This window comes from Simochromis diagramma, unplaced genomic scaffold (genome assembly GCF_900408965.1).
Source record: "Simochromis diagramma unplaced genomic scaffold, fSimDia1.1 OVJJ01000571.1, whole genome shotgun sequence".
Taxonomy (NCBI): Eukaryota; Metazoa; Chordata; class Actinopteri; order Cichliformes; family Cichlidae; genus Simochromis; species Simochromis diagramma.
In genome coordinates, this window is record NW_024386885.1 from 4,055,400 (window position 1) to 4,081,104 (window position 25,705).

At 46.1% G+C, this 25,705-nt stretch overlaps 1 protein-coding gene across 1 annotated transcript; it reads right to left on the reverse strand.

Annotated features, from left to right (window-relative positions):
• LOC120734661 (neuronal membrane glycoprotein M6-a-like) lies at positions 1–24,833 on the reverse strand. The gene is made up of 7 exons (XM_040033601.1): positions 24,620–24,833; positions 6,828–7,020; positions 5,155–5,311; positions 4,291–4,444; positions 2,688–2,764; positions 2,543–2,608; positions 1–1,651 (listed from the first exon to the last, which is right to left on the reverse strand). Exons 1-7 carry the CDS (start codon positions 24,654–24,656, stop codon positions 1,499–1,501), a joined length of 837 nt encoding a protein of 278 aa, XP_039889535.1. The 5' UTR covers positions 24,657–24,833; the 3' UTR covers positions 1–1,498.
• Positions 24,834–25,705: the final 872 nt, after the last annotated feature.

The following is a 25,705-nucleotide window of genomic DNA, read 5'->3' on the forward strand; positions in this document are numbered from 1 at the left end:
ACTCAACTTACAAATAACGTTTTGGTCGCATCAGGGCGTCGCCAAAGAACGCAAAACAGGAAGCATGAGAACAACGAATCACTCGAGATGACTGGTGTATACGCTTGTGTGTGTGTGTGTGTGTGTGTGTGCAGAATTGCTGAAATACTGAATCATCACCTGGTAATGTTACAGACCCCCCCCCCGTTTAAATACCCCGGTGCTAAAATCACACAGAAAGAATCCGAATAAAAATGTGGCAAAATCCCTGAAAAGTGAGAAAACGTTACGTAACAGACGGATGAGATGATGACTAAAAGACTTTGTGCTGCTAAGATGTGCTGTTTCTGAGGACGAATCACAAGTTTGTACAATCAGGGGACGAAGAGGGGGGGAGGAGGGAGCCCCGTTTCACTAGCTGCACCCCCGCTGCCACCGTGCGTGCTGTCAGCCTCAGAATAATAAGAAGAATACGATACGCAGAAATAGAGACGCATTGAGAGAATTTGGTCGTGTTCATGACATCGATTCTTCTGCGATCATCGGCGCTCCGCAATTAACGGGTAAAATCTCTCCTGCAGGTCGTCGTGATCGGCCCGTGGTTATGGTTGAAAACGCTATAACCGAAGCTCGAGCTCAACGCTAACCTCAGGCGGGTCTCCGACCACCTGCTGGATGTTAACCAATCCAGTGCTTTTTGTTTCCAAAACCCCGCCCCACCCCCCACCGCCGCAAACGACCACACGAGAAACTACGAAACAACTAATGAAACTGGGCTCAACGTGAAGAGGTCAGAGGTCAGGGAGGGAGAAAGGAGGGGGTGGGGGGAGTTGGCAAAGCTACCCATTTGTACCCGGGAGGCACAAATTTCCTCGGGGACCTTATTTCTCTGTGACACCATCATCATAGCGTGGCGAACGACACAACACAGCATGACACCACCAAACAACACCGACCATTCAGTCACATCTACATGTCTCAGTGTGTGTGTGTGTGTGTGTGTGTGTGTGTGTGTGTGTGTGTGTGTGTGTGTGTGTGTGTGTGTGTGTTGACGATGAGCTCACGGACGCCGTCCTCATGCGTCTGCTGTAGATCGTTGCTGTTTGGAGTCTTTAGGCGATCAGATTGAAATAATTCTCCTTCTTTGGGTTCGTCCGCGGTGATTTTTGGCATTTCCTCGTTACGCTGGTTTGTGTTATGCAGTGAGAACTTTTGTTTGTGCAGCATTTTACCCTGAAAGGCCTGAAAACTCACACCATCACATTCAGAAACCTTCAGACTAAAATGTCTGACCACTTTAGGTTCGGTGAATCTGGACGATTTATCGTGTTAAACTTGGAGCAGACCAGCAATGATCAGAGCTGAGGATGAGGAGGGCGTCGGTGATCTCATGGGTTTCTTATCCTCTAATTTCTGCCTACTCGTGTCTGTAAATTTGTTTGAATGAATCTTTTTCACCCGTGTGTGCGTGTGTGTCTGACAGGTAAGTGTGTGTGTGTCGTTCCTCGTGGCGGCGTGTTTATGTGTAGGCATTGAGGCGTTCTTTGGAGCGTGTAGAGTGGATGTCGTGCAGCTCCTGCTCCTCCTTCGACTTGATGTCCTCGTACTTCTGCATCCGACTGGCGTCCTTCAGGTAGCCCCAGTTAGCGGCTAGAGCCATCAGGAAGTGCACCTGAGGGGAAACGCAGGAGACTGATCAAACATCACCGACTCGTCCGCTGCACGCTGACGCTGCAGACAGACTGAGCGGCTTATCTGGGATCAGCTGGTTTGGACTGTTCCTACACCATCACATCAGTGCTGCAGGAAAAGGAGGGGGAGGCCAGATGAGGGGGTCACATCTCGCCTTTAAAGGCAGAAGGAGGACAGGATGTGTTTACCTTGTTTCTGCCACTCAGGGCTAAAAACAGCAGCTGTATGTTTTTAACAGGTTTACTTGAATTTAATAGAGGAAGTGCACATGTAGTCACCTTCCTGGAGCAAACACAGGTACAGCCCTGAACACGGGCGAGTCTAATGCCGTTAATCCCACACTGTGCACACGAGCCGCTCCCTCTGGCGGCCCCTAGTGTTAAAGCACGGCGCAGCAACTCACTGCTGTTGCTGCGCCGTGTGTGTGATATACTCTTCATTTTAGCATTTCAGCATTCACATCCAGCACCACGCGGTTTCATCCCCTTCAATAAGTTGACAAATGAAACGTCCCTCATGCTGCTTCATGCCACACAACAGATTTGTGTGTGTGGACGAGTGCCAGTGCTTTGGTTCTTGTACAGATCTGTGCACGGGAAAGATCGGAGATTATTCAGAAAAGCTCAGGTTTGTGAATGTGTGCTTGGAGCGAGGATGGAAGGACGTGAGCGTCTCCACGCCTCGGATCTGGAGACGCCGGTGACTCACCGTCTGTCTCACTGCAGACGGGCAGGACTGGATTTTACACTCTGACTCTTTTCTCTCCCTGTCTGCAGGGACGATGTCTGTTTCCTTCGTTTGCACCAATCATTAAAAACCATAATGGCAGAACAAATTATAACCAATCAGATATGAGAATGATGGTTCTTACCATGGCGATGACAGCAGCTCCTGCTCCTGCTAGTGCGCACACGAACAGGTGGAAGGTCAAGTCCAGCTGCAACACAACATACGCATGATGCGGTGGATTTGTGCTGACGGGTTATCACGTGTACGTGTTTTTGCTGCGTTCTCACCTCGTTGGATTCGCACATCTTGACGAACTTCTCGGACTGCGTGCACAACTTCCTCTCCTCGGAGATGGTCACCGCTCCTGAGAAGCACAAACGCTCTGTTAGCCTCTCCTCGTCCTCTGTGGTTGATGAACGAACCGGGGAATCTCTGCCTATCGCAGCGCTCGGACGGTCCCTGCGTTTCTTTAATTAAAGCTGACCGAGATCAACGCTTCCCCGCTCCTGGACTGTCGGCCGCTGGGAACGGCCTTGAAGTAATCACAGTCCAGAGCGCAGCGCCTCATGAACCAGGAGTTCATCTTTAATGTTTTTCCTCCTGAGAAATCTTCATTAGTTTGCTGACTGAGGCCTGCTGCAGTCTAAATGTTGAACAGCAGATGGCAGCGCAGTGAGCGAGCGCACACAAGGCCTCTGGTGGTGCCTTTTGTTTTAATGTAGGCATCCTGAGAACAACATGGTGGGCAGTGCTGCATCGTGCACACAGTAATGTGCAGCATTGAACAGCTGAAGTCTGTCTGTGTGAACATTTAAGGAGGTTTTGAGCTAAGTCGTGCTAACATGCTGTTTGGAAAGACAGGTGATGATAATCAGGCAGAAAAATAATCTGCATAAAGAACCCAGACAGCTGGCACCTCTGGGCCTAACCGGGCCAACTTCTGGCACCTTACATGCCGAATGACATCTGACATTGTACTGATTTAAGGTGGAGCCGTGGCTCCTGAGTGAATGCAGGCAGAGACACCCAGAGACAAACATGTCTCGTTACTGCTTCCTGACATTTCTGTGATGTGGATTTATTTCTGTGATCTGTTCTCAGGATGCTGTTATTCAGTCACACCCACATTTCACACGGGCTCAGCTGTCTAACCCCTCAAACACATGTTCAGCACTTCATCAAACACCAGAAACACCGACCGACAGGCCGAGCTCGGACGTTTTCTGTCATTAATGAATTTGCAGATATTTCAGATCAATGTTTTTCCTCTCGAGCGTCCGATTCTCGGATGTCGTTGCAGCGCCTGGAAGGCTTTGCAGCTTTCTGCTGGTATTTGGCACTTCTTCTGCACACACACAGGTTTTTCCATGATATGTGCCAGTTTGGTGTTTTGGTGAGTCACCATTAACCTGCCTGCTCTAAGCAGCGATCGGGTGATCCAGGATCTTACTTTTAATCACAGAACAAAGAACAGGCTGAGTTAAAAATCTGAACAGCAGCGTATGAAGAAGATTTCCAGTCTGTTAAATCCAACAAAGTGAAGGAAAAGATGTTCCACACATAAATTAGAGGTGCACGGATCAATGGGAGGGGCCGGTCTCAGCTCGGAGCAGCAGCACGGAGAAATTACAGTCATTTGTTTAAAGGCAGCTGAGCTCATCAAGCTGAACTCGTCAGTCTTCCCGTTTACAGCATCTCACATAAACTGCATCAAACTGGGAAAACCAGTCCTCCTTGTTTAACTCAAACTCAAAATGCGTTGTGCAAAGCCTGCAGAGGTCTAACCACAAAGAAACGAAATTCTTTTGTAAGTTAGAAATGTAGCTGTTCATGATTGGAAGTTCATTTAACATCGGGGTGCAAAAAGCAAAGGGTCCAAAGTCTGCGTACCAAACTGACGCAGGTCCAGGCAGAGGTTGGTTCCCTCCACCGAGCTGGTGTTCTGACACATGGACCAAACGTTGAAGTACATGAAGACCGGCAGGCTGGTGAATGCTGTCACCCCGAGCCACACCAGGAAGAACAGGTAGGCCAGGAACATCAGCTGCAAACACAGGCACACGTTAGTCTCGCACTGCTGTGCATCGCGTTCAGCAGAGCTCACAAAAGTCTTTATTCAGGTTGGACTAAAAAAGTGCAAAATGCACATTCGTCTTCATCAGCCGCAGAGCTGAGTGGCTGTACTGACGCATGCACGCCACTCTAATATCTGTCACAGTTTCCAGATGTAGCTGACTAGACGAATACAAACCTCAGAAACCAACAGTACTTTTGTGATGAACATGACTGTGCTGTTTACTGCAAACATTTATTTGCAGGAAACATTAAAGTGCCACAACGACATCACTTAAGTTATAAGTTATAAAGTTTGTGCAAATAAGTGTTTGATCCAGATAAAAGCAACTGTAGATGTTTAAAAAGGGCCGTAATCACTATGTGTGTGTGTGTCTGTGTGTGTGCGTGCGTGCGTGCGTATGTGTGCGTGCGTGTGTGTGTAAAACAACTTTAATGTCAATAATGGTCAATATGAATCATACTACTCTGCACATCCAAGTAAATATCAGTGATGCTGACCTTTTGCGGTCATTTATAGTCATGTGACATCAAGCTAATTATTGGCCCTCATTAGCAAAGTGGAGTTTGTATAAAATAGGAAAGGGTCACCACGTCTATCCTTTCAGCAGCTTCTTTGTTTAAATTAACACTAACTTAAACACAAATATGTCTTGACGAGTTTTCGAAGTTTTGACTCACGAATGCAGTAAGGCAGCGTCCGCAGGCAGTGATCTTGAACTCTCCGTAGAGATCGCGGATGGCTCCGGTGGTGAAAAAGCCCTCCACCAGCAGCAGCACTCCAAACACAAAGAATCCAGCTGCAAGGCCATAAATTATGTACTTCAGGATGTCGATGCTGCGGAGAGGACACACATCACAGCGTCGCTAATTAATGACTGCTTATTTATTTTCATGCTTCGAGTGCTCTTCAGACTTCTTAAGCATCTTCAGCTAAATCACCACGAGGAACTGCCAGAAACCAGAGAATCATGGAGGATTTATTCACATTAAAAATGTAAGTGGTGTAAATATAGCCATTCCTAATTTTATCTTTATTTTCTCGTGTGTCTGTTTACATTTTTTTTTAAAAAAAACATTGAAGAGCCAAAAACTGCAGTTCCAGTAGTGTCCACTAGAAGCTCCAGCAGTGAGTCGGTCTCTACACTGTTAAAAGGTTACAGCAGAAATAATTTACAGACGGCATGACTGCATGCACGGTTAGGGGCGTGGTCTCTTTGATTGACAGGTGGATGGCAACACAGGCAGTTGTAGCTTCTAACTGTCTGCTAGCCCTCACCTCGGCTGACTGGAGTCTGGACGATGATGTGAATGAAACACTTTTAATAATAATGAAGCAACAGGCTAGCCCAGAGGCTACGAGCTAGCTCAAAGGCTGCAGGTTGGAGACCACGTAATAAAGGAAGAGGTGCGGGTTCCCGGGCCTGGAGGGGCGGGGTAAGAAACTAGAACAAACAACTGTGTGGGCCAACAAGGGATTTATAGCTGTATAGCAGGAAGGGGCGTGGCCTGAACTTGAGATAAACTGTGCCCAATAATACAGTTTCCTGTGCTGTAAGTAGCCTACGCTCCATTTCTGGTGAGTGAAGTTTTAGAATTTTATTTTGGATATTACTAGCGATGGGATGTCTGTGAAGGTTCTCAGTCCTCCAGGTCATCGTAGTCTAAGGAGCTTGCAAAGAAAAGCGTCTGGAATTCTTTAAGTTGCTTGAAGACGTTTCACCTCTCATCCGAGAAGCTTCTTCAGTTCTAAGGTCAAATGGTGGAGAGTCCCAGATTTAAACCTAGTGGGAGTTTCCCCCCACAGAGGGACAAAAGGACCCCCTGATGATCCTCTAATCACATGAGCCAAGGTGTGAAACTGGGTGTGGGTCCCAATCAGCCAGCGTTTCAGGTGAGCTCATTGTGAAGCCTGGCCCCACCTTATCATGTGATTTCCTGAGGTCAGATGGCCCAGGATGTGAGTGGGCGTTCAGGCGTCTGGGGAGGGAACTCAAAACTGGATTATAGATGGCAGAGAGTTGGTGTCGTAAACCCCGCCTCTGTTCAAAGATGGTCGCTCACAGTGGACATAGATGCTTCTTTCACTCCTCTTTCAAACCATCTGTCCTCTCTGTCCAAAATGTGAACATTGGCATCCTCGAAAGAGCAAGCTCCTTTGACTAGCGATGGGATGCACCAATTAGGACCCATTATCAATTTAAAAAAAAGAGAAAACACTGAAACCAATGGCTGCGTTCATCTTTTATATACAGGCTATGCACTTCAGTTGACTTCAGCTCGTTCTGTTTGGGGTTTGTGATTATTAAGAGTGATTATTAATACTCCGTACAGAGAAAAGATGAAACACTTACATGGTGAACACATCCAGAGTGTCTCCCGGGGCTCTGATGACTTCAAAGTAGTTCTGGAGGATGGTGACGGTGCCGCTCAAAGCCTCGTGGCCACACCCACAGAACAAGGCCACGCCCATGTAGAGGAGGATGGTGGCGATGAGCGACGCCCAGGGCAGGCTGCCCACACATCGCTCGCAGCACTCCTTACAGCCTGAGACAGAGACAGAAACCGTGAGTCTGACTGCAGTTCGACAAATTCTATATGACGATGATGAAAGCAAAGGAGAAGACACGGGGCGGGGTTATGAGGAGTGATGGTAAATTCAAGTTTTTTTTACTGAGTTTGAATGAGTCACTCACCAAAATGGGTTTTTGTTTGAGTCACTGAGTCAGTTGACCAGAAAGTGCAAAAAATGTACATTTTCACTCAAACTTAATTTGTTTCTATTTTCATGTAAATCCTACTGCTAAGATGAGTGATTGAAAAAGAAAAACAACTATTTTTATATCGCAAAAAAGAGCAAAAAAAAAAATTAAGATTCTTAAAGGGAACATTTATTTTATTTATTTTTACTTTATTTTATTAGTATTTTCCTCAAATGTGTCAAATATATATTTTCTCATCTAAATGTCCACTGAGCTGTGAGCCAGGGGGTGGTAATGCGCCTTAACACTGGTCGCCAACCAAGAAGAAGAAGAAGCTGTGAGCCAGGAGGGAGGGGGTGAGTGAGTGAGTGGTCACGTCCAAATTCATGGGCTGCATCCTCATGAGGACGCGTTTGTAGGCCGATTACGTCACAGCGACGTGACGAAGGCTGTCCAAATTCGTAGACTCCTCCGAATGCGGCCAACAAATTCCCCAGATTTGAAGGATGGGTCGGGTGTGTCCTTCGTGGCTGATTAAACAGAAGTGTGAGACAATCAAGAATTTACGCCAATGTCCTGTTATATTTTAGATAGCAAGGAGCAGACGGCTGAGTTTATTAAGCTCCACCGAGACAGCGGTGATGCAAATCTGAAGGCTAGACCGTCCAATTCCACAGCCGTTTACTTCCGGCCTACCCGACCTTCTGAGGACCCAGCCCACCTAGACCGCGAAGGACGGGTCCTTAGGAGGATGCAGCCCATGAATTTGGACATGACTAGTAAGTGAGTGAGTGATTCGTTCATGCTACGATTCAGCACAGGAAGGGGGGTGAGTAACTCAAATGTGCTGTTAGCATGTTAGCAGAGCGATGCTACTGTGAATTGAGGAGCTATCCGGTCTTTGGGCCTTTCTCAATGTGCGTACTTGTGCGTACTTGCGTTGTCGTGTACTCGTGATACGTCATCAGTCGGAGACCAAGTACTGCTCCAATTCGAAGTAAGCATCAAGCCGAGAACGCAAAAAAGTCCCGGATGTGTTCTCGCTCCGCTCGTTTTATCGAGCATGCATTGGTGGTGACTTGTGTGGACTTGGTACAGCTAAATATCCCAGAATGCATTTCGTCCAAAACTCAAACGCAGCAATGGCGGACGAGCGGGGCTAAAAACTTTTACATATTACTCTTTCTGGGTCACAAAATAAACGTTTAAGTTATTTTCAAGCGAGAATGTAGCTGTGTAAACTTCAAATATCTGCTCGATTTATCAAGATGTCATATATTTCCAAACGCGCTCCGACGTTTTCGGAGACGTTTGTGACCCACCAGCTCCACAGCAGACAGCGAGGTTGAGGATTATTAGAGCCAGCGAGAACAGCGGACTCCCGGCACATCGTTTCCAACCCCCCCGCGGTCTTTTCGCTACTCAGGTTAAACAAACCCCAAACCCCAGCAGCTGTCTATTGTATTGAGTGTCCACTAAAATAAAAATAAAAGCGTTCTAACATCTCAACTGCTTGTTTTTATTAAGGTATGTACACGTATGTACATGTACACTATTTTTATTAATAGGTTAAACATGATATATAAGTCGCTTAGATCACTTCTAAATGTTAATGTTTGGTTTATTTCAGTGTTTTATTTGTTCCTGAGTAAATTGGTTTGGCTGTGATTAAAGTTAAGCTTCATAACATATTACTAACAGTTAAATTAAGAGGGGACGGCAGTAAAAACTCCGGACCTGTGACATCATCGCTGGTGTTCCAATTGTACAAATCGCGAGTCCGTACTCCCGTGCGTTCTCAGCGAGTACAGACTCGCGTACTTGAGAATTGAGAAAGGGCCTTTAAGTCTGACGTCATTAGCCGCGTCCGGGTTCTAAACTCCGCTGCAGGTCCCAAAGTCAAACGATCACTACAGCATTACTGAGAGTTGAAAAACTGTCTAAATTCTTTCATCTGTAATAAAATGATCAGCGTTGCTGCTTTACCAGGTGTAACGATTAAGTTTAACATCCAGGCATCCATGAAAACAGGATTTATCAAATTTAATGGAGTTAGAAGTTAGCAGGAAGTTAGCGGAAGTTAGATCAGTAGTTTCGCTAGTTAGCTAAACATGATATAGCATGTTCTGACTGAGAGATTTATGAAAAAATTCAAACGTACAGCTCTGCTATCACTTCCAACATAAATGAAGACAGAAAACTAAACAGCAGTGACGTTTGTAGGGTTACTGAAGTTGGGCTAGCTGGTATATAATGATGTGCTACGTGATCGCTAGCGACACAGCTATGTTAGCATAACATTAGCACAGTGAAGCTGGAGGATGAACGCTAACTTCTTTCCACTTGATAAAGTTAACGTGAGGGTTCCTGATGGTTAGAGACAAATGCAATCGCATGGCAGGATGTAGTTGCATCGGAATCTTTAAAAACTGAGCTTTAAAATGATTAGCAGTAATAAAAACCGAGAGAGGCCGACAGTGATCACTGACTGTTTTTATGGGCTTGTTGAGATGAAATAGAACAAGTTACAAAGCATTAAAACATGTTTAAAGCACAATAGCCCTATGAAACGCAAGGTAGTTTGGGCCCTGAAGCAGGATTCAGCATGTCATCACTTAAAGACCGGATTGTCTTGATGTGAGCTTCTACTCAGGGTTTTTTCTTCCAGTTCAGAACAGAAATGTTTTTGTTAAGAGACTGGCTGTTGTCCCCCCCCCCACACAATTTTAATTATAAGCTAGATATATTTCTACTAATGAAATTAGTTTGCTAACAGCAACAGGAATGAGTCAGTTGGGCTTGTGAATCATGATTCACGAGTCAGTAAAGTGATTCTCGAGTACTGAACGATTCGTTCATGATTCGCACATCACTAGTTATGAGCACACACACGGCGGTAAAACGAGCATGTGCACTGCCGGGTTGGTCATTACATGGAGCAGCACGTGCAAAGTCACAACGTAAAGTTTTACATTTGAGTGCAGAAACCAAAACTCCCAGTTTGCTCCGTGAATGTTGGCCTACAGGAAATAATGCGGATGCAATAACTTTCATTTGACGTTCCTAAAAAATGACTCCTTTAAATACCGAAGAGCAAAAATGAAAATTTTAAAAGCTCGTGAAGAAGAGAAAACCGAGCAGAGATCAATGTAGCGACGGCCGCGGCTCTTCCTCCTCCGAGAGCAGGAGATGAAACGTGATGCCTAAATGCCTCCTGAAGGGTTTTATTAGCTGTGAGTGTTTTAATGACCAGTTTGATGTAGCTTTAAATGATCCGGTTGATTAGCAGCTCTTACCTCCTCATGGACAATAAGCCTCATCGACAGACAAACAATGTGTCACGCAGTCAGTTAAACTGACACAATGCAAGAGCAGCTGCACATATAAACTGACATTCACTTGGCTTCTTCCCCACAATCAGCTGAATTCAATGCAATACATTTTAAATATTGGCTCAAAATAACCTTCCTACAACACAGGAGCAGACAGAGAGCTCCATTCATAAAGGAAATGCTCCCTTATTAAAAAACTGGATTAAATCTGAGCTAATTATACTTTTTCCTGTGAAAACGTCCTGAAGTACATTTATTTCAGTACTAACGGCACCACAAACATTCTCACTCCTGGTGTGAAGATTTTAAACACACATGACTTTCTTGGTCTCCTATTGGACCTTTGGTTGGTTTCTTTGGGGAATCGTAGGTTATTCTTCAGTGAACTTTGCGATGAAAGCATGCAAAGTGAAGGTTGTAACCTCTTTGTGAATCATTTGGTCTTAGCAGCACAAATGTCTAACTTACATATTGTATTTGAGGAAAAAAAGACTGGAGCACCTTAACCCGCTCCTCCTCGTCCTCGTCCATGCTAACGCTCCTGCTGAGTCTTTTGCAGTGAGAGGTTACTTCTGATCACTCTGCCTGTTGTCCAGAGCCATTCTCCTGTGCTTGGAATGATTAAGTAGAGCTCTCCACCTGCCACATTATGTAATTGTGCAGTAGCTGCGAATGATGCACCAACAATTTGGCTATTTTCAAATGACTCATTTGTGTGGCTGCCAGATAAACAGTGATCTTTCCTCTCTGAGAAGCTTTTCAGTGCAGAAATAATGGCAGTAACGCAACGACGGGAGGCAGCAGAACAACATCTTTCCCTGCTGGACTTCTTCCACCGTTTAACGCAAACATCTACATTTCCTCCCTGGTGTAGTTTAGTTCATCCGTCTTGCACACATGTAGAAGCAGGAGAGGAGTATTCGAGTACACGATGACTCACTGGGTTGTTGTCAGTGGTGACACTACAGCTGATGGGTGAAATCACTGTAGACGTGTTTTATGCTGCAGATCGCTTAAAGCTCGTCAGCACAGGAGGTGCAGCATAAGCAGCTCATTAGCAGGAGGTGTTCGGGCTCAGTAATCAGGATCCAGTGTTCAGTTCTGTCTTTCAGGAGCGACCCACGATCACATGATCACAGCAGGGGGACAGATTAAAAGCCAGTGATGGCTGCTTTATGTGCACAGAGAAGAGAAGACACTTCAGGAACTTCAAATTAAAATAATAATGCAAATAAATACATAAATAAAATATAATTTCAGATTAAAACCAGTTTGTTTGAGATCAGATTTCAGATTGTAATGTAGACACACATTTAAAGGTTCTACAAAATGTTTCCAGGGTGGAACCAATGTTCAATCTGTTGTTTAGGATTGACGATATTTTCAGTTACACACCACAGTCAGTAGAGGGCAGCATTTCCCTTTCTCAGTGGGTGGCAGTTTTCCCAGTGTGTGGGTGAAGAGGGGGTACTGCAAGGTGTGTTTTTATTAACCCCTTCAAGTTAATGCGATCAATGAGATACGCAATTTGTGCTTTATGTGTTGGTGTGGAAACAAGATGTTTATTTGTGACAGAGCTGTCGAGTGTTGGTCAGTGCAGTGCAGAATGTGTCGACATTTTGTACGGTCTCGCAGCATAGTTGGCGGCACCTGCATCCAATATATGCCAGTAGGAATCAAGAATGCCATTTTTCAACCTGGAGGTAATTACAGTTACCATCACAGAACACACACTGTGCTGTGCTCCAGTCCCAGAAGTCTGAGCTGCCGTTTCAGGGTTTGTTTCTGAGAACCAGTGAGCAGGTCTGTGCGGCAGTCTGAGGATCATCCAGTCAGCATGATCTGTACTCCATCCTCAGGTGGAGCACCAAGCATCCATCACGGTGACAACAAAATTTACACATGTGACGCTTCAGAACAGAGCCTCACAACCCGGGAAGTGGCTCCATCATTTATCTACAGTCTGTGGTAGCGGTGTGTTTTTCTTTGACTGACAGTTGTCTGGCTGTGATGTCACAGCCTGCGCGTCCTCCATCAGCCCCACCCAGTTACTTCACCCTCCACTCAGATTACGAGGACTTTCAATTCAAGCATACTGGACAAAATCAGTCACTCACACACACACACACAACAACAGGGGGTGACAAAGAAAAGTGGTGTGTGTGTGTGTGAGTGAGTCATCATGCTGCTCAGGTTTAATTGACCACCCTTGTTGCCATGCCAACTGGGGTGTGGCAGGAGCCTGCTGACCCACTTTGCCTGTAGCGTTGTCATGGCAACAGCGCAGCACTGTGAGGGCTACAGTCTCACTAATGCATACTGTCTCTCTCACACACACACACACACACAGCATGTTTTTCATCACATCGTTTTGAGGAAAACGTTGACGTTCACTGCAGATTTTGCATGTTTCTCTGCAACAACGTGAGCCGCCAACGAAGGAACAAACATGGCGGCTCTGCCAGCAGAAAGGTACCATTTTGCTGCGCTGACTCCATTTAACAAAACGTCCCCGTGCAGCTGAGTCGGCTCGTGGCTCTGAGTCTCACACACACATTCATGCATGTTTGAGCTGTGAGGCAGATGGAGCTGCGCGTGCACGCACGCACGCACACACAGAGACACAGACACAGACACACACACACACACACACACACACACACACACACACACACACACACACACACACACACACACACACACACACACAGCTTGATAATATAAATGTGCTGTGAAGCTGTTTCTGCAGTATGTTGCTGTCTGAGTGTTTTCATTATCAGCACATATCTGTGTGTGTGAGGCTGAGTGTGTGTCCTGAATTTGAGCCATGTTATAATCCCATCATATTTCCATATTTGGGCTTTAAACGCAGGAAAGACCCAGTGACCTGGTAAAAACCGGGACAGACTGTGTGCTGCATCTCTCTGTGTGTGTTTTCTTTGTTTAGGAGGAGCTTATTTTTTTAGATGATCGCAGGAATCCATTTGCTGTTCCACTGCAGATCAGTGCTGATCATCAGCCTCATAATCCTGCGGGACAAACACACACTGTACCTCTAACATGTTCACGATAGAAACAAAACAATCAGATCTGACTCTTTATTGAATTGATATTTGGACCGTAAACTGTGACTGTGTGACTGAATAAATCTTTTCCAGTACAACATATTTCCCTGTAAACCTATTGAAGAACTTGCACTGGATTTGCCAAACTTGTAGGGATGTACTGAGTGTAGGTTCTGGTTATGTTGCTGGTTTAGTGGTTTTGTGGCAGTTTAAAGTTAGATTTCTGTCTATGAGCATGAGGCTGAGCGATACCAACTAGATACAGTCGGGCCCACCTCAAAGAACTGCTTGGGCTCTGGAACCAGTCTCTTGGAGAGGGGCTGGACTCTGTCCCAGTGTGGAGTTGCCCTCCGTGAGTGGCGGCAGGTGGGTATCTGGGTGCTGTATCTCCTCCGCTGTCTGCCTGTATACTGGGGTGTTTCCTGGTGGACAAGAGCGTTCCTTCCCTTTGCCTTTGGGTCGGGGAACAGGTCCTGACTTTCATCTGGACGCTGAATGATAGTTCAGAGTACCGAGCCTTCATGGGATCACTGAGTGGGGTCCCTGTGGATGCTTCATCTGGTGACACTTTCGTTTTACCGGGAGACTTCATTGCTTACTTTGGCGACCACAGTGAGACCTGGAGGGGCACGGTTGGAAGGAACAACCTGCCTCATCTGAACCCGAGCTGTGGTCTGTTATTGGACTTCCACCATAATGAACACAATGTGTGTGTAAGTTTGATCAGGTGACCATGAAGGACATGGAATAAGAGTTTTGGTCTGCCTCAAAGCATTTCTGGTAAACCATCAGACAACTCAGGAGGGGAAAGTGGTGCTCTACCCGCACAGTGTGCAGTGGTGGTGGGGTGCTGCTGTTTTCAGCTGAAGATAATCCCACTGGCATGGCATCCGTACAGGAATCAGAATCTGGGGATGGGGGAGATGGCTCACCTACCTCTTGGGGTGAGGTCACTGAGGCAGTTAAACATCTCCTTGGTGGCAGGGCCCCTGAGTGGATAAGGTTTGCCCTGAGTTCCTAAAGGCTATGGATACTGTAGGGCTGTCTTGTTTGATGCGCTTCTGCAACATCGTTTGGAGATGTGGGGTGGTAGTTCTGGATTGGATGGGGTGTCACACTCAGCCTCCCTGGGAAAGTCTACGCCAGGGTGCTGGAAAGGAAAGTTCATCCGTTAGTCGAACCTCGGATGCAGGAGGAACAATGAGGTTTCGGTCCTGGTCGTGGAACACTGGACCAACTCTACTGTCTTGAGGATATTTCAGGGTGTGTGGGAGTTTGCCCAACCAGTCTACTTGTGTTTTATTGACTTTGACAAGGCATTCGACCGTGTCCCTCTGAGTGTCCGGGGGGGGGGGGATTGCTGTATAACTATTGTAAGAGCCTGGGCTGCAATGCCAGCAGTAAGCAGTAAGTGTTGAACTCTACCAGGGGTTCTGTGTGGTGGATGATGGCTTCCACTTGAGTGGTCTCAGAATCTCATCTCTGCTTATCACAGATGATGTGGTTCTGTTGGCTTCATCAGGTGACGGCCCCAGCTCACACTGGAGAACGTTCCCAGCCGAGTGTGAAGTGGTGGGAATGGGAATCAGCACCTTGAAGCCTGAGGCCATGGTCCTCAGCTGTTAAAGGGTGGAGTTCCCACTCAGAGATGAGTTCCTGCCCCAAGTGGAGGAGTTTAAGTATCTCGGGGTCTTGTTCACAGATCGACAGACGGATTATTGCTGTGGCTGCAGTGATGTGGAGACTGTACCAGTCCATCGTGGTGAAGAGAGAGCTGAGAACAACAGCATAGTTGATTGTTGATTTACCAGTCAGGCCTCACCTGATGTCACGAGCTCTTCGTAGTGACAAAAAGAACAAGATCGTGGATAAAAGGGACAGAATCAAGTTTCTACGAAGGGTGGCTGGCCTCTTTCTAAGAGATAGGGTGAGAAGTTCAGCCATCCGGGAGGGGCTCAGAGTAGAGCCACCGCTCCTCCACATCGATAGGAGCCAGTTGAGGTGGTTCAGGCATCTGACAAGGATGCCTCCTGGGCGCCTCCCGGGTGAGGTGTTGTGGGTATTCCCCACCAGGAGGAGGCCCCGGGGCAGACCCAGAACACGCTGGAGGGATTATGTCTGTCGGCTGGCCTGGCCTTCTCTGCTTAGGCTGCAGCCCCCGCGATCCAGCCCCGGATAAACAGAAGAAGATGGATGGATGGCCTTATTAACATTAAGTTGATATCACCATCTTGTTACTATGTGAACTTACATTTGCAGAAAAGCATGAACGTACATAAATTAAATGACCAGAACTAATTTTTAATTATTCTTCATTAATTTTTTTGTAGTTCTGTTTGTAATAAATGAGGTTATTTCCATGTTCAGTGTTTCCCTGGCCAATTTCAGCTCTGTTCAGTTCAATTTTGTTTATATAGCGGCACTCAGAGTTGACCCGAGGCTCATTTGAACGTAAGACCCTAAAAAGACTAAATTGGGGCCAAGTATGTGTTATGTAATATTCTTGAAGATAACTAAATATTAATCAAACTACGAATGCATTTTAACTGCGTTGTTACAGTGTTTCCCTGATTATTAGTTCAATGAAATTAGTTTCATTCATTTTATAAAAGCCAAAACCAAAAGCATTTGCTGCTTCCATGTTCTTAAATGTGTGATTTTATTATTTTCTTTCTGATATATTCTGGTTTAATCCCAAAAAGTGGATTCTGTTCATCTGGATGTAATGCTGCATCCAGATGAACAGAATCCACTTTTTGGGACTTCCTTACCTGGATGATTGAGCGTGCATCAACACATTCATGTTTAATCTCTAATAAGCAGTATTTGTAGAAAAGAGACAAACATTATGATGCCAATAATAATATTGGATTATTGTAGGGTCTACCTTACAATATTAAAGCTGCATTACCTGCGTTGCAAAGGTGACCCGAGGAGGTGCGTCATGCTTTCTATTGAGATGCATTAGCTTCAGGGTTATGGTAAATGGATTCTTATGTAGCGCTATACACAACGTGCCACATTCACCCAATCACACAAGCACTTTCTTCTAAGTCTTTTAGTGCTTCCTAGCTAACATTCATACTCCGTGCAAAACTTGGGGTTAGTATCTTGCTCAAGGATACTTGGCATGCAGACTGGAGGAGCCAGGGATCGAACCACCAACCTTCAGATCAGTAGATGACCTGACTCCACCTCCTGAGCTACACCCACTTCATCCCACCCCAGGTCATCTATCATCAGCTCTCGTGTGTCAGAAATTTAAAGTTTTCTTCCCTTTTTAAAATGTTTCTGAACGAGTTGTGGCCATGCTCCCGAAATAACTTCACACATGACAATTAAAGACCTCAGGATGGTGGATCCTGAGGTGAGATGTATACACGGAGGTGCACATCTAATTGACATAAACCTAACCCTAACTGTAACCCTGACACTAAAACCACATTTTGAGTTTCAAAAATGTCTCCAAATTTTTGGGAACCAGGATTTTGGTTCCCATAAGTGACTGTTGGTCTCCACAATTATAGCAGCATGCCAATTTTCTGTTCTCATAACGATGTCTAAACATGTACACACACACACACACACACACACACACACACACACACACACACACACACACACACACACACACTCTTTCACATTGGGTCTTGGTGCTCATTAGGCTGTATTTTGTGCTGTTTTGCCTGATTGTCTAACAGACCAACAAACACCACTGCTGTGTGTATGTGTGTGTTTATGTGTGTGTTTATGTGTGTGTGTGTATGTGTGCTGTAAGAGAGGGTCACTGAGCTCTCACACAGACACACAAACACAGAGTGGCCTGAAGATGCACTCAGGAGTCAGGACTGGGTTCTAATGGAAATGACAAGCCCAGCCCAGCGACACCATTAAGACTGAGCGGCCGTGCAGCCCAGTGGAGGGTAACCCAGATAAATATAGGCGTATGCATGTGCACGCACCGCCGTCGTCTACATGCGAAGCTTTTCTCTTTTAAATGTTTAAGGTGTTTTTTTGTCTTTGATTCACGAAAACTAAATTTTCATATACATGGATATCTTCTTTGTGACACACACACACACGCACACACACACACACACACACACACACACACACACACACACACACGCACACACCGCCTCCTGAAAAGATTTTCCAATCTGCCAATCAAATTCTCTGTTGATCCACAAACCCCTCCCTCCCTGCCTCCCCATCACCGTGACAACCGTTCACAGCTGTGTGATAGAGGCAGGCGCTCTAACTTTATCACCGATGACAGTGGCTCACAAGCAGCTGTGCTCACAGAGTTTGGGGAGAGCCGTTTTACCAGCCGTCTCATCATTAACGACGCAGTAACGGGAGATTATCTGGCCTTCGTTAGCCGGACATAGGCAGCTACGCCTACCTGTGGGATAATCGGGGGATCGGAGGAGAAGCGCTGACTCGTTAGATTCATCCACGTGTCTGTGAAATTGCATCACAGCGGAGCAAGTCAAAAAGCCAGCATGAAGGCACAGTCCTGGTTTATTTGTCTGCGTGCGTGTAGGGGCAGCACTAAGCTTTAGTTAGTGTTGTGAGGGCGGCGACCAGATGATCAGTGACCTACTCTGTGACAAACTGGAGGAAAGGGACAGCAGCTCGTACCTTAAGAATCCAAAGTTTTATCCATCAGCCTTTGGTGCTGCAGATATCCTCACACAGGCCACGCTGGAGGTTAACGTGGTTCCTTCGACTGAAACTCTGTGAGATTTTGCCAAGTTTAACACCTCGTTTAGCATCTTGCCAGCAACCTCTAAAACCTTGAAACAGATGCACGATCGACGGGCTTTCACATTTTGTTCTTCGACATAAAACACTTCCATAAATGCACCACTTTGCCTTTTGTTTCCCTGCAGATGTTAAATATCGTCTGTGTTTGCAGGAATGCCACAGAACCACACGCTGATGGAGACCAATAAATCAGGCCGGCAATAACAGGGAGAAGATGAGGGGGGAGACCCAGTGAGACCAATCAGTTTCAGTGATGGATGACTCTCAGACAGCCAGACAGAAATTATGAAATATTACGAAGGCGAATTCGGTGCAATCATCATATTTGCCTTCAGTTAAAGAGGAGCGCTGAGAGTTCAGTGAACGTGTAACGCTTCACGGGGAAAGCTGCTCTGAACACGTTCGTGCTGGTCTCTTACAGTCTGCATCTCAGTTACAGCTTCATTCAAAAGGATCCATCAGGGAGAATCAGACTATGCTCAGCTCCCGGCTGCTGTTTGGGAGGGTTTGTGACCGATCACAGATCAGTGTGGTGGAAATGTCGCTGAGTGAGATGGGAGACATTCATCCAAGAAAAGCACACATTGGACTGGATAGACTGGGAAATGAATCAGGAAGAAGGCTGTGGACTGGAATTATCTGCAGCTGCTCTGCAGACACGACCCTCGATCAGCTGCGCACACATCTAGGATCCGAACACCGACCGGCTGAACATGCTGGGGTTTGATATCTCTGCAGCTCTGTGCATGCTCACACAGAAACAACATTCAGAGCGCCACTCTTGCCACGAGACAAGCCTCTGAAACGCCATTTTTAGACCTGCACCGGAAGCTGAGCGCCCCACACTAATGAGATATCTGCACCAGCTCTTCCACCCCCCCAGTTCCACCCACAAACAGAAAATCAGAAAAACACAAAGCTTTTGGACTAACTGCACGATAATGCCACAGATAAACAAGACGCCGATGCTGTGGAGGCATCGTTTCTGCTCGTGTCGATGTGTAGATGCAGAATGTGAACCACTCCCTCCTCCCGAGGAGCTGCACACACGCAGACTGTGGTGGTGATGTCATGCACAAACCGAGGCTGGAGCCGCTCCACGAAACGGTGAAAAGTGGAAGCGCTGCCAGCGCTCGCTGACTTTACAGTGATACAGGAGGATTTTCTGAATTGCAGCTGGAAACGTGATGCTCGACACGACAACACAGAAAACACAAAAACATTTACACGTCGCCAAACATCACCAAACCACAGGAGGGCGTTGGTGTGGACGGCGAAGCGCCGAAGACGAAACTGCAGTGTAAATGTGAAACGTTGTGTCCATATCCCGCTTACACGAAACTGCTGCCACCAGCATTTAGACAAACAGATCTCGGAGGGTTCTTTAGAAGTAACGAGCTTCATCCCGCTGGGAGGATGAGGAGCTCGGAAAATTTCAAATCTCAAGGAAGGCTCACAGCATTCAGGGGACAGTTCAAGCTAAGATAACAGTGAGGGATCTCTGCCTGTGGTGCCAAAAAAATAGGGACAGTTTTGTGACGGCTCCACGTATCACTGCGCAGGAAGACGACGCAGAGAAAAAGTAGTTCCTGCATGAAGCGGCTCAGACCAGCGAGAAGGCTGCTGAGGTTTTTAAGGTTTTTCTTTTCACACCACACGGCCAGCAGCACTTAGTCCCATCATATTTTCAAGATGGCAGACACACCTCATAAACTGAGCGACTCACACAATGGCTGCTACGTGGAGCTGCTCACAGAAAGGTTGGAGTTTTACTTTTATGTATTTAACGACGCTTTGAGCGCCTTTTAATTCACCAAATGTACAGCAGGGCCTCCAAGACTGGACCCAGCACTAAAGCACGTCTCTCCAACGCAGTCATAACAATCTGCTCATTTTCATGTTCCTCATGTAAAAGTAGAAATTTGGGGTTGTGATGCTACAAAAAACTTTCCTGGCATTCGGCCCAGAAGCTGCTCGTATCCGGATCCGAGAGGTGACCGGACACACCGAGCCGCGGGTGTTACGGCGAGGGCCGGGGTTAACCTCCTTCCTCTGAGGTCGTCCAGCCAGCTGCACACAGTGTGTGAGGCTGAAACGCTCACAGGCAGCAGAGCAGAGCTGCTTTTCATTTCATGTGTCAATGGACAGTAATGAAATTACCTCCACAGACAGAGAGAGATAAAGCAGAAACATCCCGTATGCCATCCTCCTCGGCTGCTTTATGGCTCCAGCATCTCACCCTCCCCTCTCTGGGCCTGTAAGTCAGTTTGTATTGACTCACTGCACTCTCCATGAAGTACCTTTCTATTAGTGGCCGTGATAATGAAATGGATATGAGGCAAATACACAAAGTCCGCTCTCAGCTTTCTCACTGAGATCTACAAAACCTCAAAACGATTTTTACGATGTCCTCTGGACCGCAGCAGCGTGAGAACAAGCCTCGGTCCGCCCTGCTTCCCCAGACAGAAATTATTTGTAATTATTCTCCTTAATGCTAATAAAATGCTCATGCTAATTTGTAGAGACACGTTGCCTTTTAAAATGAAGCCGGTGTTTCCTGAGAAAGACCCTCGGTGCTCCTTTCATATCAGCGGAGACCGACTGAAGCACCAAACCCGAGAACGTGAAGGAGGAACGGATCAAACAGGAAGAGATGAAACGGCAGCAGCTCACAGACCGCAGCGGGGTTTTGTTTTGGTGTGTTTATCATGTGAGGATATGATGTCTGGCACCAAGTAACCACAAATGATCGCTCCTCCTTCTCTTCCCGTCTCAGTTAATAACTCTGATTTTCTGTTTTCTTAGAGAGATACTTAAAATGTTGACGTGAAAGCATCACATGTACAACCTGCGCTCACACCTACTGAGGACACAGGGATCTGCACCTAACCTCAGCTGGGACTGGATGTGTGTCAAAGAACGAGCTCAGCTGATCGATAACGGAGACTGTTCAAGTGTCATTGTGAAGACACAGTGACATCCCCCTGTTTACAACATTGTCAGAGTTGTATTACACAAATAAACGGATGATGTAAAAATATGACACTAAGGCGAGGTGCCATAAATGTGAAAGTATGATTAATACGTATTTCTGCCATTGATCTGCCATGCTCACTGAGCGTGACTGCATTTGAGTTTTTGTGAGAACCTCTGGACGGTGTCGGCAGCGTTCCATCAAACGTCGGCTTACAGGACAGAAAAACGAAGCGAACACAGGCGCACCAAAGCCTGCAGTTCCTCTAACATCCACTAGAGGCTGCAGCATTAAGAAATCAACATATTTACTGCCTGCATGACTGCATGCACAATTAGAGGCACGGCTTAGTTGACTGACAGGTGGGTGGTGACACAGGCGGCTGTAGCTGCTAGCCGTCTGCCTGAACTGGACCTCCGGACGCGTTTGTGCCGTGCAGCTACCATTAACTGCTCACAGGTCCTTCCAGGTGCATCATTATCAGCTCGAAAAAGTCTTCTACCCAGACGACTTCATGTCACACAATCATAACACAATCGTCGGCCACTTCTCCAAACTATTGTACTATTACTATTGTAACATGAGCAGTCACCGTTTTAACCGAGCCAAATAAAGGACTGAGGCATGCAGTAGAGCTCTAAATGACCTGAGCTATCCAGCTGCTCCCAGAGGTGCACGTGAGCAAACAAACAGCCTGAGACGTGTTTAATGAACCAGAGATTTTCAATTAAACCAGCAAGTCTCTAAAATCGGTCCTCAGCAGGAAGGGAAAATGATCAAAACCTTTCAGAGTGTTGCTGCTACGCTTTCAGACTTTCAGGTTAGAATACATGAAACTTTAATTAACTCTGTGGAGAATCTGGGGTCGGTTACCACAGCAGGAAGTGCTTATATAAGATGATGAAGGGATTTCGTAGACAAATGCCCATTAATATAACCCCAGAAAGAGAAAGGAGTTGGAACAGCTGTTTAAAGATTGGTTTATACTACACTGAGTTATTATTGTCAAGCTTAATAGTTTCCTTTGAGCCTGAAAGCAGCACGTTCGTGCTAACAGCTGATGGACAAGCACAGACGATTTACAAGTACAACCTGAGGAGTCTGTGGTCATGATGAGCTTTCCTTCAATAAGTAAGACTTCTACACAATAAGACTGTTTCTGCAGCCAGAGGAGTCGCCCCCTGCTGGTCGTCGGAAAGATTACAAGTTTATTACAAAGGCCACCTTTTCATGTCTGAATGAGAGTCGAGTGTTTGGATACAGTCTATGATGAGAACAGGAATGAAATCAAACAAAATGCTGAATCCAAACGCACCTTCGGATCTGTGAGACTTTTGTTCTGATATGAAATATTAAATCCGTCTCTGGATGATGGAGAACCGGAATTTTAACTAAACACCATGCCTGCAAACACTAACGTTGGGAAAGTCACAAATTTCAGAACCTTCACTGTAAAGACTTTTTATTCCACTCGTGTGACATGACTCCATTTCACATTAACTGATATATGACAGTTTTTGGTCCTGTTAAAAGTGAACTACGGTAGAATTATTGGAGATTATATTTAATGCACTCTTCAGCCACATATCTGCAATCAAATCCATTTGAACCTTTATTGAAACACCATTGATGTAAAAGTAAATCGATTCCTTTGAAAACAACTCTACGTCGTACTTATACAGCCGCTCTGTGTCTCTCACCTGTGCCGCCTCGTTTCATCTCACACCTGTGTTTTGTGTGGTGCAGGGGAAGAGATGAGGCCTGTAATGGCTGAACTAAAGACAGGGATGAAGATGGAGTGTGACACGGATGTAGGATGGGAACTAGTTAGAGAATGGACAGAAGGAGAGGGGGTGAGGCTTAAAAAAAAGAGAAGTGGCAGGAATGAAAAATCATGTTTGCTTGAACACCACCCGCATCTCTGATTGGCTAAAACAGGTTGCTTCCAGAAAAAACACACAAATGCGCCTATCACACAACAGAAGATGATGTCAGGATGGTGTTTCCATAGATACAGCGAGAATAAACATTCATTTGGCCTTGTATATAAATATTTCTATTTTTTTTAATCAAAACCGCCTCCTTTATTGGTTGCATTTGTGAATCTCTGCAAGCAGCAGTAGATGTCTCATTTGGCTCTGAAGGTGTGATGAAGAAAATGGACACGCCCATTTTTACTGCCAACATCAACAACAACAAGAATCATTTGGGGGGGAAAATGCAAAATAACACTCTCTGCAAACCACCCCGAGGCGGTCAGAGGGATGGATGCATGTGGAAAGATTCAGATCAGAAATAGAATTTGAACAATGGACGGCGGAAGAAAAACGGGAATGAAGGAGCGAGAGGGAGTCAACCGAGAAAGTGAGATGGTGGCGAGTGGGAGATCAGCCAAAATATCCTCTTCTAGAGAGAGAGACAGAAACAGGTAGACGGGAAAACAAGATACAGACAGAAAGATGGAAAAAATCCAGCCTGGAATACACCAAGGCTGAACGGGTGAAGGAAAAAGGGGTAAGGGCCAGAGATGGAGAGATATGAAGAAAATGGAGGGAAAGGGAGCGACACAGACGGAAAAAAGGGGGGGGGGCAGAGAGCGAGGGAGAGTGGAGAGGAAAAGGCGTTCAGACAAGCGTGAAGCATCAACAATGAGGGCTAACAAAGAAAATCCCAATGGAGGCATCAATCACTGCCCCACTTATCCCTCCTCCCTCTGATTTTTAGTCTTTATTCCAAGGTTTTGCCCCACGCACCCTCCTTCTATCACCCTCTTCTTCCCCTTTTCCTCCCCCAGCCACTCCCACCTCCATCCATTCATCCATCCATCCATCCATGCATCCATCCATCTGTCCGTCCATCTGTCCGTCCAGCCTCCAAAACAACACCAAGCCTCCGGTGTCTGTCGTTTCCATGCACCCTCAGCCCAAACAATCTGCGTATTTAAGCTCCCGTTCATGGACGCACACGGCTCGTGTACGATCCCGTGTTTTTATCCGGAGCAGACAGCCTCCTGAGGAGGATCCATTACAATCCACAGCCTCTTTCCATTTCTGCCGAGATGACTGATGGGGAAAACGGGGAATGTGAACCGTGCTGAGAAAAGTTGCAAATTAAATATACAGCCTAAAGTCTAAGCTTCTTTTCCCCTTTTTTCCCTCCAGGACGTGTATGCCGTCCTCCTTCTCTCTGCCCACAACACACAAAGGAATCCCATGATACAGGGAGGGAAGGATGAACAGAACAATGGCATAAAGGAACGAGTGACGGAAGATAAAAAGGAATCGATGGCTCGTCCTTTCCTACCTTTCTGGCTTTGCGATTCATCCATGTTTTCTTCCATTGTGGCAGGTTACAGTCCCTTTGTCTCGGTTATGTGTGAAGCTGTTTAAAGCCCCTTGCTAGCTCTCAGCAGAGTGTGCGTGTGTGTGTGTGGGAGGCAGTGTGTGTGTGAGTGTTTTTTCCCTCCCTGCAGATGATGGAGGCTCAGGGAAGTCCCTGTTCCAACGCTCTCTCTCCTCACTCTGCCTATCTGGACCTGTCCAGCATCCTGTCTCTGGATCCATCCACAGCTTTCGCTTTCAGTACAGAAACAGATAAACATGAAACCTCCTTAACCAAAAAATATTGACACTAATATTTTTTTAGTCTTAGAAAATTAAAGATAAGAAACAACATGTGCAGGATTTCTTATGACCAACGACAGAGTAAAAGCTTAATACTAATAAAAACGAAGGCATCTGTCTATATTTACTCCGAATGACAAAGTAAAGAGATGTGAAAAAAGCACAGACAGGTTAAACAGAGCAGCGTGAAAACATCCTCAAACACGGTTTCAAGGAATAAAAGGAAGTCCAGGGGAAACAACAAACGAGGCAGCTCTGAAGTGACAAAGATTTAAAATGACATTAGCTCGTTACCAGGCCTCTGGAGAACTACAAGACATGTTGAGTAGGTTTTTTATCCATTTAAATCAGCTGTTTTGGATCAAGGACACATCTAAAACCTGCAGGACACCGGCCCTCGAGGCCTGGAGTTGGACACCCCTGGTCTAGCACATCCCACAGATGCTCGATTGGAATGAACTCATTGCTGTGCTCCTCAAACTATTCCTCAACCGTTATCCTGCTGAAAGAGGCCACAGCCATCAGGGAGTACCATTTCCATGAAAGGGTGTAGATGGTCTGCAACAATGCCTAGGTAGGTGGTACGTGTTATAGCAACGGCCACATGTATGGGAGAACCCAAAGTTTCCCAGCAGAACATTACATCACACCGCCTCTTCCCTTACCTGGTGTTTCCCAGGTGAGCAACACACCTGACCATTCACGCGATGTAAAACATGATTCATCACACCAGGACGCCTTCTTACATTGGTGCGTGGTCCAGTTC